Source organism: Coregonus clupeaformis, chromosome 12 (genome assembly GCF_020615455.1).
Source record: "Coregonus clupeaformis isolate EN_2021a chromosome 12, ASM2061545v1, whole genome shotgun sequence".
Taxonomy (NCBI): Eukaryota; Metazoa; Chordata; class Actinopteri; order Salmoniformes; family Salmonidae; genus Coregonus; species Coregonus clupeaformis.
In genome coordinates, this window is record NC_059203.1 from 45,561,807 (window position 1) to 45,575,032 (window position 13,226).

At 41.2% G+C, this 13,226-nt stretch overlaps 1 protein-coding gene across 1 annotated transcript in view; it reads left to right on the forward strand.

Moving 5' to 3' along the window:
• The window catches only part of LOC121578285 (contactin-4), an 89,294-nt gene that overhangs the window by 58,294 nt on the left and 17,774 nt on the right, over nucleotides 1-13,226 (forward strand). The window contains exons 8-11 of the mRNA XM_041892553.2: nucleotides 550-734; nucleotides 2,995-3,137; nucleotides 3,563-3,692; nucleotides 5,660-5,810. Of these exons, the coding sequence (XP_041748487.1) occupies nucleotides 550-734; nucleotides 2,995-3,137; nucleotides 3,563-3,692; nucleotides 5,660-5,810 (609 nt within the window). The remainder of the gene's footprint in view (nucleotides 1-549; nucleotides 735-2,994; nucleotides 3,138-3,562; nucleotides 3,693-5,659; nucleotides 5,811-13,226) is intronic.

A 13,226-nucleotide genomic window follows, 5' to 3' on the forward strand; every position in this document is an offset into this window, starting at 1 on the left:
CGGTTTGAGTGTGTCAGGAACTGCAACGCTGCTGGGTTTTTCAAGCTCAATAGTTTCCCGTGTGTATCAAGAATGGTCCACCACCCAAAGGATATCCTCCAGACAACTTGACACAACTGTGGGAAGCATTGGAGTCAACAATTGCCAGCATCCCTGTGGGATGCTTTCGACACCTTGTAGAGTCCATGCCCCAATAAATTGAGGCTGTTTTGAGGGCAAAAGGTGGTGGGGGGGGGTGTCCTTAATGTTTTGTACACTCAGTGTATAGTCTTGTGAGTGTGCATAGAGTCAGTGCAAGATAGCGTCAGTGCAGATAGTTCGGGTAACCATTAATCAACTGAGATCATTAGCAAGCACACTGTAGCAGCGTCACATAGTCATTGCATATGGAATTTCATATTCTGAGAATGTACTGTATTAGTCATTGGCCAGACATCTCCCATGGCACACAACAATGTTAGATATCTATGTCTGGCAACTAATGTATTAATAATAAGTGTCAGTATGAAGCATGTGGCTCTGGTGACCTTTCCTGACTGACCTCTCCAGCCCAGTGCCTTCCATCACATGGAGGAGAACAGATGGGAATCCCCTCCCTGGCAAGATCAAAATCAATCATTCCAACGGGGTCCTGGAAATACCATATTTCAGACTGGAGGATGCTGGTGTATATGAGTGTGTTGCAGAGAACTCCAGAGGAAAGAACATTGCCAAAGGACAACTCATATTCCAGAGTATGATCACTCACAACATATATAGATGAACAGTTGTATGTTGCTTTTGTGATACAGTTGAAGTCAGAAGTTTACATACACTTAGGTTGGAGTCATTAAAACTCGTTTTTCAACCACTCCACAAATGTCTTGTTAACAAACTATAGTTTTGGCAAGTCGGTTAGGACATCTACTTTGTGCATGACACAAGTAATTTTTCCAACAATTGTTTACAGACAGATTATTTCACTTATAATTCACTGTATCACAATTCCAGTGGGTCAGAAGTTTACATACACTAAGTTGACTGTGCCTTTAAACAGCTTGGAAAATTCCAGAAAATGATGTCATGGCTTTAGAAGCTTCTGATAGGCTAATTGACATAATTTGAGTCAATTGGAGGTGTAGCTGTGGATGTATTTCAAGGACTACCTTCAAACTCAGTGCCTCTTTGCTTGACATCATGGGAAAATCAAAAGAAATCAGCCAAGACCTCAGAAGAAATGTTGTAGACGTCCACAAGTCTGGTTCATCCTTGGGAGCAATTTCCAAACGCCTGAAGGTACCACGTTCATCTGTACAAACAATAGTACGCAAGTATAAACACCATGGGACCATGGAGCCATCATACCGCTCAGGAAGGTCTCCTAGAGATGAACGTACTTTGGTGCGAAAAGTACAAATCTATCCCAGAACAACAGCAAAGGACCTTGTGAAGATGCTGGAGGAAACAGGTACAAAAGTATCTATATCCACAATAGAACGAGTCCTATATCAACATAACCTGAAAGGCCGCTCAGCAAGGAAGAAGCCACTGCTCCAAAACCGCCATAAAAAAGCCAGACTACGGTTTGCAACTGCACATGGGGACAAAGATCGTACTTTTTGGAGAAATGTCCTCTGGTCTGATTAAATAAAAATAGAACTGTTTGGCCATAATGACCATTGTTATGTTTGGATGAAAAAGGGGAACGCTTGCAAGCCGAATAACACCATCCCAACCGTGAAGCATGGGAGTGGCAGCATCATGCTGTGGGGGTGCTTTACTGCAGGAGGGACCGGTGCACTTCACAAAATAGATGGCATCATGAGGAAGGAAAATTATGTGGATATATTGAAGCAACATCTCAAGACATCAGTCAGGAAGTTAAAGCTTGGTCGCAAATGGGTCTTTCAAATGGACAATGACCCCAAGCATACTTCCAAAGTTGTGGCAAAATGGCTTTAGGACAACAAAGTCAAGGTATTGGAGTGGCCATCACAAAACCTCAATCCTATAGAAAAGTTGTGGGCAGAACTGAAAAAGCGTGTGCGAGCAAGGAGGCCTACAAACCTGACTCAGTTACACCAGCTCTGTCAGGAGGAATGGGCCAAAATTCACCCAACTTATTGTGGGAAGCTTGTGGAAGGCTACCTGAAACGTTTGACCCAAGTTAAACAATTTACAGGCAATGCTACCAAATACTAATTGAGTGTATGTAAACTGCTGACCCACTGGGAATGTGATGAAAGAAATAAAAGCTGAAATAAATCATTCTCTCTACTATTATTCTGACATTTTACATTCTTAAAATAAAGCGGTGATCCTAACTGACCTAAGACAGGGAATTTTTACTAGGATTAAATGTCAGGAATTGTGAAAAACTGAGTATAAATGTATTTGGCTAAGGTGTATGTAAACTTCCGACTTCAACTGCAGGTGATAATGATTTTAACTGTACATAAGCATACAGGATTTCCTCATTTTATTTCCCATGCTTGTAGATGCTTATTTGTGTAATAATGAAACAATTCAAAAACTATAATTGGGTTTTCAACATTAAATTCTTAAATAGAACTAATAATAACTAACAATTCCTTGAATGGTAATGGCTTATCTGTCTTTTGTCAACGTTTAGCTAAAAAAGTCTAATTAACATTTAGGGGCCATAAATTATGGATACATTATGGTCATAAGTCAGGCCTGAAAAACCTTTTGCTCACATTATAATGACAAGATAATCTGGAATTAATTTGTACCAATTAACCTTTCTGTTTAGTCATTCTGAAGTAGCTAAGCTGTTGTCTTGCCAACTTGAATACTGCCAATAGCCAGTTGGTCCTTAGAGAAAAATACAAATGGCATCCCAAGCTTAGGGCAGCTTCCAGCTCTGCCATAGTGCTATTGTTTGTGCCATTATTTATTTTAGGACGACTTAGGCCAATAAAGACCCGTTTTGCATTGGAACTGTCAATATAAAGGCTGACATTTTGTCACTAAATCGTGTTCTTTATTCTCCAGGTGTTGAACATCTGCACTGGGTCCAGACGTTGAAAGATGCTCAGATGGCCATCGAGGCTAATCTCCAGTGGGAGTGCAGGGCGAGCGGTAAGCCTAAGCCTGTGTACAGATGGCTGAAGAATGGGGAGCCCTTGGTGCTGGAGGTGAGAATGACTTGCTAACATTGTACTTAGCATTTTTATGTGTCATTGTCATATTCCATTAAGAACTATTCTACCCATCTTAAGACCCCTTTTTCATCTCAGATCAAAGACATGAGATCAAACATTAAGCCGGTTTTCATTTCAAAAGTCTACCCATCACAAGGTTTGCTGCAAAGGTCACACTATCATAAGATAGATGATATCCAAATTACACTGCAGAAAAATCCTGATTGACATTTGTTTCTGCTAAATCTACATGACCAAAATATTAAAATTATTGTTGACAGTTTGTGTGAACATTTGTATTGTTCAGATACTGATCTTCCTAGGTTATACATTTATAAAAGTATCAATTTATATGTTGAGTTTTATCACACATCACATACTAAGGTGTGATATTGAGGATGTATCGCTCTTGTCACCAGGACAGGATACTGGTAGAAGGTGGACGATTGGCCGTATCCAGGATCAACCTGTTGGACTCTGGGATGTACCAGTGTCTGGCAGAGAATGAACATGGAGCCATCTATGCCAGCGCTGAACTCAAGGTTGTAGGTAAGCATGTCTGGAGGACTCTAGTCTGGAGTATTTGTTCTGTCTTGTTTAGAAAGTTGAAGTCAGAGACACCGCAAGGTCAAGACATTTGTGTAGTATCACTGTCAGTAGGCAGAACCAACTCCAGAAGAAAATTAACAGAACCAGTGAATATTAGCTGAGCCATGGTTTTAGCTACATTTACATATTTACTTGATAAAGAAAGCCAACCAGTGGTTTTTCATGAAATACAATTTATATACAGTGGGGAAAAAAAGTATTTAGTCAGCCACCAATTGTGCAAGTTATCCCACTTAAAAAGATGAGAGAGGCCTGTAATTTTCATCATAGGTACACGTCAACTATGACAGACAAAATGAGAATTTTTTTTCCAGAAAATCACATTGTAGGATTTTTTATGAATTGATTTGCAAATTATGGTGGAAAATAAGTATTTGGTCAATAACAAAAGTTTCTCAATACTTTGTTATATTCCCTTTGTTGGCAATGATACAGGTCAAACGTTTTCTGTAAGAGTTCACAAGGTTTTCACACACTGTTGCTGGTATTTTGGCCCATTCCTCCATGCAGATCTCCTCTAGAGCAGTGATGTTTTGGGGCTGTCGCTGTGCAACACAGACTTTCAACTCCCTCCAAAGATTTTCTATGGGGTTGAGATCTGGAGACTGGCTAGGCCACTCCAGGACCTTGAAATGCTTCTTACGAATCCACTCCTTCGTTGCCCGGGCGGTGTGTTTGGGATCATTGTCATGCTGAAAGACCCAGCCACGTTTCATCTTCAATGCCCTTGCTGATGGAAGGAGGTTTTCACTCAAAATCTCACGATACATGGCCCCATTCATTCTTTCCTTTACATGGATCAGTCGTCCTGGTCCCTTTGCAGAAAAACAGCCCCAAAGCATGATGTTTCGACCCCCATGCTTCACAGTAGGTATGGTGTTATTTGGATGCAACTCAGCATTCTTTGTCCTCCAAACACGACGAGTTGAGTTTTTACCAAAAAGTTCTATTTTGGTTTCATCTGACCATATGACATTCTCCCAATCCTCTTCTGGATCATCCAAATGCACTCTAGCAAACTTCAGACGGGCCTGGACATGTACTGGCTTAAGCAGGGGGACACGTCTGGCACTGCAGGATTTGAGTTCCTGGCGGCGTAGTGTGTTACTGATGGTAGGCTTTGTTACTTTGGTCCCAGCTCTCTGCAGGTCATTCACTAGGTCCCCCCGTGTGGTTCTGGGATTTTTGCTCACCGTTCTTGTGATCATTTTGACCCCACGGGGTGAGATCTTGCTTGGAGCCCCAGATCGAGGGGAGATTATCAGTGGTCTTGTATGTCTTCCATTTCCTAATAATTGCTCCCACAGTTGATTTCTTCAAACCAAGCTGCTTACCTATTGCAGATTCAGTCTTCCCAGTCTGGTGCAGGTCTACAATTTTGTTTCTGGTGTCCTTTGACAGCTCTTTGGTCTTGGCCATAGTGGAGTTTGGAGTGTGACTGTTTGAGGTTGTGGACAGGTGTTTTTTATACTGATAACAAGTTCAAACAGGTGCCATTAATACAGGTAACGAGTGGAGGACAGAGGAGCCTCTTAAAGAAGAAGTTACAGGTCTGTGAGAGCCAGAAATCTTGCTTGTTTGTAGGTGACCAAATACTTATTTTCCGCCATAATTTGCAAATAAATTCATTAAAAATCCTACAATGTGATTTTCTGGAATTTTTTTTCTCATTTTGTCTGTCATAGTTGACGTGTACCTATGATGGAAATTACAGGCCTCTCTCATCTTTTTAAGTGGGAGAACTTGCACAATTGGTGGCTGACTAAATACTTTTTTTCCCCACTGTAATTAACTAGGATGATTTTGACAGTTTGGCTAATGCATACAGTACATGCGATAGCTAGCTGATGTGCCTCGTCAAAGAGAACAGAAGGGTAGCAACAGGGTTTGTTCTGTTCCCCATGCAGCCTCTTCACCCGACTTCTCCAACAGTCCTGTGAAGAAGTCCATGCTGATCCAGAGAGGGGGGGAGGTGATCATGGAGTGCCGTCCCCATGCGTCCCCTAGGGCCTCTATCTCCTGGCGGAGAGGGGGAGAGTTTCTGAAGGACAGCAAGAGGTACAGTAACAGTCGTAGTAACCGTACTTATCACTGCTCATGCCATTGATGGCACGTGTAAAAGAGCCCTTCTCCTGGGGCCGTGCTAGTCTCTAGGACTCAACGCTATGTCTCTACTTAAGGGGACTGACGTTGCTGTGGTGAGGGGGCTTTTTGCTAACACCCTCTCTTTTGCTTGAAGTTCAATAGAGATGTCAAAGACCTTGCCTTTATCACTCTCTGTATGTCTCTGCATTCAGGGTTGTTCTGTACAACACCATGACAGTTATGGTAGGGGCTTTATGTTGATTATGACCTTGGTCTTTCAATGTTGTATTCAGCAGTGGCTATAGATGCTTCCTTGTAACCGCTCATGCAAGCCTCACAGCTACACAGGTTCACAGCTCACAAGTTAATTTGAGGTACGGGTCATAGCCCCAGAAGGGTTGTGTGGACAGTGTCACTGCTGCATGGCCCTGCAGCTGAAGATACGCTAACCTAATGTCAATTACTGTACTGTATGTGGCCCTGCAGTCGTCTGGGAGAAAGGCTCCGCCAAGAGTACGCTGTGGACCAATGGCTGGAGCAGGCCTCTACAGCCCTGTTCCTGGAGAGCTACCGTCCTGTAGGTTTTCGCTCCAACCCTAATCTAGCGCACCTGATTGTAGGAATTAGCTGGTTGATAAGCTGAGCCAGGTTAGTTGCAACTGGGTTTGAAGTGAGGACCTGCAGGAGGGTAGCTCTCCAGGAACAGGGTTGGAGAGGGCTGGAGAATAATACACTGAGTATACAAAACATCAAGAACACCTGCTCTTTCCATGACATAGACTGACCAGGTGAATTCAGGTGAAAGCTATGATCCCTTAATTGATGTCACTTGTTCAATCCACTTCAATCAGTGTAGATGAAGGGGAGGAGACAGATTGAAGAAGGATGTTTAAGCCTTGAGACAATTGAGACATGGATTGTGTATGTGTGCCATTCAGAGGGTGAATGGGCAAGACAAAATATTTTAAGTGCCTTTGAACGGGATATGGTAGTAGGTGCCAGGCGCACCAGTTTGTGTCAAGAACTGCAACGCTGCTGGATTTTTCACGCTCAACAGTTTCCTGTGTGTATCAAGAATAGTCCACCACCCAAAGGACATCCAGCCAACTTTACACAACTGTGGGAAGCATTGGAATCAACATGGGCCAGCATCCCTGTGGAACGCTTTCGACAACTTGTAGAGTCCATGCCCCGACGAATTGAGGCTGTTCTGCGTGCAACTCAATATTAGGAAGGTGTTCTTAATGTTTGGTATACTCAGTGTATGTCCAGTATACTACCGCCTACCCATGTTATGATTTACTCTCTAATCTCAGTCAGCCGCTATACAGTAGCTTCTGTATGTGTGTGTGTGTGTGTTCGTTTGTGTGTTCGTTTGTGTGTGCGTGTGTGTGTGAGTGAGGGTGAGTGGGTGTGAGTTAGTGGTTGAGAGAAGGAGAGGGGGAAAAGGTGAGAGCTTATTATCACCAGCAGTATTCTGTTTAGTGTACTCCTCTCACACCCTGGAATATACTCCCTCCAATTCTGCATCTTTAATTTGGGTGGTGTGGTTGAGTCAGACAGATTGTGAACAGGAGCCTTGGTGATACTGCTATGTTATTCTCCTTAGTGTCCTGCTTTAGGGCTGTGTCCCGAATCAATATGTGCTGCCACATTTCCATAGTATTTCCGTAACTCAGTGGACCTGCCTCAACATGTGAGCAGAGCGATTGATTAGTTACTGTATCATATTCCACGGAGCGGTCATGGGGAAAAGGAGAAAGAAGTGATTACACAGGCTGTGCATCTGGACGAGAATAGAAAATGCACGGCGTGGAACGGCGTTTCTTTCTTAAAGCAGATAGTTCTTTACGTTTGTATTTGTTTTGCAGCTCATTGCCCCTCAGGTCATGTTCTCAGCGCGCCTCCATCACTCAATGTTTGATATTTTTGTCAATAAATCAGCGCAAAGCACCCTGTGTCAGACATGCTCTCTGGGTCTCAGCTCAGCTGGAGTGAATACATATTTATTTTTAAGAGCTGCAGTGAAATTGTTTGATTTCTGAGCTTGCAGCTCACAGCCTTTGTGTTTGATTTGCTGAAACAGAAGGTCATGATAGCTAGGAGTTCTCAGCATCATTTATGCATGTGTTTACATTTTGTTAGATTAGAAAATAACGTAGAAGCATTAGACACCCCGTGGCCTCTGGTGTTTGTGGAATATGGCAAACAATGAATAGAAACCACTGCTGTGTTATGAGGTTGCTTTTGTGATGTACAGTTGAAGTCGGAAGTTTACATACACTTAGGTTGGAGTCATTAAAACTCGTTTTTCAAGCACTCCACAAATTTCATGTTAACAAACTATAGTTTTGGCAAATCGGTTAGGACATCTACATTGTGCATGACACAAGTACTTTTTCCAACAATTGTTTACAGACAGATTATTTCACTTATAATTCACTGTATCACAATTCCAGTGGGTCAGAAGTTTACATACACTAAGTTGACTGTGCCTTTAAACAGCTTGGAAAATTCCAGAAAATGATGTCATGGCTTTAGAAGCTTCTGATAGGCTAATTGACATAATTTGAGTCAATTGGAGGTGTACCTGTGGATGTATTTCAAGGCCAACCTTCAAACTCAGTGCCTCTTTGCTTGACATCATGGGAAAATCAAAAGAAATCAGCCAATACCTCAGAAAACAATTGTAGGCCTCCACAAGTCTGGTTCATCCTTGGGAGCAATTTCCAAACGACTGAAGGTACCACGTTCATCTGTACAAACAATAGTACGCAAGTATAAACACCATGGGACCATGCAGCCATCATACCGCTCAGGAAGGAGACGCGTTCTGTCTCCTAGAGATGAACGTACTTTGGTACGAAAAATGCAAATCAATCCCAGAACAACAGGAGGACCTTGTGAAGATGCTGGAGGAAACAGGTACAAAAGCATCTATATCCACAGTAAAATAAGTCCTATATTGACATAACCTGAAAGGCAGCTCAGCAAGGAAGAAGCCACTGCTCCAAAACCGCCATAAGAAAGCCAGACTACGGTTTGCAACTGCACATGGGGACAAAGATCGTACTTTTTTTGAGAAATGTCCTCTGGTCTGATTAAACAAAAATAGAACTGTTTGGCCATAATGACCATCGTTATGTTTGGAGGAAAAAGGGGGTAGCTTGCAGCCCGAAGAACACCATCCCAACCGTGAAGCACGGGGGTGGCAGCATCATGATGTGTGGGTGCTTTGCTGCAGGAGGGACTGGTGCACTTCACAAAATAGATGGCATCATGAGGAAGGGAAACTATGTGGATATATTGAAGCAACATCTCAAGACATCAGTCAGGAAGTTAAAGCTTGGTTGCAAATGGGTCTTCCTAATGGACAATGACCCCAAGCATACTTCCAAAGTTGTGGCAAAATGGCTTAAGGACAACAAAGTCAAGGTATTGGCCATCACAAAGCCCTGACCTCAACCCTATAGAAAGGTTGTGGGCAGAACTGAAAAAGCGTGTGCGAGAAAGGAGGCCTACAAACCTGACTCAGTTACACCAGCTCTGTCAGGAGGAATGGGCCAAAATGCACCCAACTTATTGTGGGAAGCTTGTGGAAGGCTACCTGAATCATTTGACCCAAGTTAAACAATTTAAAGGCAATGCTACCAAATACTAATTGAGTGTATGTAAACTTCTGACCCACTGGGAATGTGATGAAAGAAATAAAAGCTGAAATAAATCATTCTCTCTACTATTATTCTGACATTTCACATTCTTAAAATAAAGTGGTGATCCTAACTGACCTAAAACAGGGAATTTTTACTAGGATTACATTTCAGGAATTGTGAAAAACTGAGTTTAAATGTATTTGGCTAAGGTGTATGTAAACTTCCGACTTCAACTGTATAAAGTAAACCACTTTTTAATCTAGTTTGTTTGTGAAACTTCCACTTTACATATTTGGGGAGTATGGAAAATGTATGCACTCACTAACTGTAAGTCGCTCTGGATAAGAGCGTCTGCTAAATTACTAAAATGTCAAATGTAAATGTCACAAATAGATTAAGTCAATATGTGACCGACAACCTCGATTCGGTGAAATTTGAAATTGTGTTTTTTACATTGGATAAATGTAGAGACTCAGAGCTAGAAAATTTTATATTATACACTACAGCTGAGGAACAATTGGAAAGTAATTCTACTTTGAAAGTTGATCAACTTGTATCCCCACTTTTGAGAAAATGGTCCTTGAATATTTTGGTACACCTACTGGAGAGCTCTTCTTTGTCTACACCCATTCAGCATCGTTCACACCCTCTTAAGCCTTAGCCCCACCCATCTCTTTAATGATTCACATGTGAGGCCATGTGGTAAACACACGCTATATCAAATAAAATGTAAGTTTATTCGTCACATGCACAGGATACAGAAGGTGTAAATGGTACAGTGAAGTGGTTACTTGCATAGTAGCAATATCAAAAACAGAAAGTGTCCAGATAAAAATATTTCATTATTAGATGACGCTTACCTGACACACTTGTCTAAATTGATGGGTCATGTGAAGGAAATGCTATAACCACCCCCCAGCCACATCTAGCTAAGTGGATGGGTCACTATTGTCTAGACATGTACACATGTTCATGAAATACAGTAGATGGCCGTAATCACCCCCAGACACACCTGGCTAATTTGATGGGTCATGTAATAATCCAGCCGAAGTGGAGTCTTTTGTTTAGACATGTAGCTAGCTAGGTAGCTAGCTATCTAAACAATGAACCGGCATAATCTCAACTCATACTACTGCCAATACAAACATTGTCATAGCTGTAGTATGAATCTGCAGGTAGCTAAAGCTAACAAACTAGGTTCAATGTTAGCTAGCTAACATTAGGCTATAACTAGCAATGCAAATGTATTTCTGATTCGAATAATATTACTACACAGATCATACACGTAACGTTAGCTAGCGAGCCAGCAAGCTAACGTTTGCTAGCTAACTAACAGTAGGCTTTAACTTGCAATAAAAACGACTTTCTGACAAAATGTGAAACTTATATCTGAAAATGTAGCTAGACTCTTACCCGTATACATGGATGAACGCTTCATGGCAGACTGGAACCATTTAACTCTGTTTTGTTTGTAGCTACATCTTGTTTGGCCAGCATTGTGTCAAGTCACTCAGGTTCACACTGACCGTGGCGTGTGCAGAAAGTAGCCCATCACTTTTTCCAACTGATCTGTCGATAGTACCCGCTAAATTCAGGGCATCAAAGTTGTTGAGAAAAGTAGCATAACTTTTGTAGTTCTCGATGGCTAACGTTATATCTTTAAAAAATGGCGTGGTAGAAAGGACTGTCAACACATACTGAACAGCTCACGTTATAGACAGAAGCATGCTACATGGCAGACCAATCCAAACTCATCTCCCAGCATGTCCAGCCCATCCATTATCTCAGCCAATCATGGCTAGCGGGAAGGTTCCTGTGTTTTACAATTGTATTCGTATTTATGGATGGAATACAAGTTTGTTATTAAGGCACATGAAAGTTCACGTTCCAGAAGGCATTTCTGCCCAACAAGCATTTTGATAAAATATATAAATGTTTACGTTCAAATTACGCTCCTGTGAAGTAGTGACGTGCGACATACGCCTAGTTTCCTGAAACTAGTCACATTTTGCTGTCACGATAAGTAGCCTATACTAGAGAAATGTGAAGTTTGCAATGAAATACTGTAAGTCTGCTTATATTGACTACAATGGATGGTTACAATTGATAGTTACAACATTCAAAGTAGTAGTAGTAGTAGTTCTAAGGGTACGGTAATAATCCAAAAGTACACTCTTAGAAAAAAGGGTTCCAAAAGGGTTCTTCGGCTGTCTCCATAGGATAACTATTTTTGGTTCCATGTAGAACCCAGCTCTAAATCGTCCCTGATTTGTATTTCCGTCATGTGCCTTTTAACCATTGTTGCTCGAGTTCCCTTGGTTTTTCACTGAGTCCATACAACCAGCTACAAGAGAGACGGCTCTCTAGTCATATCTGCTTTCATTACCTTTTGGAAATGACTTTTAGTGTTTCAATAGGATCTCACACATGAGTCATTCCTTATGAAACCAGGACAAAATAATTGCAGGATTTTCACGAAATTGAATACATAGAATGGTCCTTTGGAGGAAGGATTTTTGACATATTTTTGACATTTGTATCTAAAAGCATATAATAATTATAATTATTCATCAAAGTTGGCATATTTATGACATTTTGGTCTTACCCAGGCCTCCTTTAAGACAATGTTTCATCTGTAGGTGCTACAAAGCAAAAATTGGTGTCATATGAAGCTTTACTGCATGCTCTGTAATACAAGTAATATTTAAATGTCTATCTTTTTATTTTACCAACAGAGTGAATGTGAAAATTGATTCAAAGTGGTGGCCCTCTGCTGGTGATATGCAGAATGTGCAATTATACAAGTAAAAGGAGGGTTGTGATTGGTTACATTGCCTACTATGCCATATTCTCTGCATAAAATTGGCCAGAACTTTAAAAATACCAGAGATCGCACTCTGGAATTTTGATATGTCTGTAGAGTATATTATGTTCAACAATATATAGAAAAAATTGCCAGATTTAAAATTGTGTTTTTTCTGTATTCATGTACACTACCAGTCAAAAGTTTGGACACACCTACTAATTCCAGGGTTTTTCTTTTCTTTTTACTATTTTCTACATTGTAGAAAAATAGTGAAGACATCAAAACTATGCAATAACACATATGGAATCATGTAGTAAACAGAAAAGTGTTAAACAAATCAAAATATATTTTATATATGAGATTCTTCAAATAGCCACCCTTTCCCTTGATGACAGCTTTGCACACGCTTGGCATTCTCTCAACCGGCTTCATGAGGTAGTCACCTGGAATGCATTTCAATTAACAGGTGGGCCTTGTTAAAAGTTAATTTGTGGAATTTCTTTCCTTCTTAATGCGTTCGGGCCAATCAGTTGTGTTGTGACAAGGTAGGAGTGGTATACAGAAGATAGCCCTATTTGGTAAAATACCAAGTCCATATTATGGCAAGAACAGCTCAAATAGCAAAGAGAAATGACAGTCCATCATTACTTTAAGACATGAAGGTCAGTCAATCCAGAACATTTCAAGAACTTTGAAAGTTTCTTCAAGTGCAGTCGCAAAAACCATCAAGCGCTATGATGAAACTGGCTCTCATGAGGACCGCCACAGGAAAGGAAGACCCAGAGTTCTGCTGCAGAGGATAAGTTAATTAGAGTTAACTGCACCTCAGAAATTGCAGCCCAAATAAATGTTTCACAGAGTTCAAGTAACAGACACATCTCAACATCAACTGTTCAGAGGAGACTGTGTGAATCAGGCCTTCATGGTTGA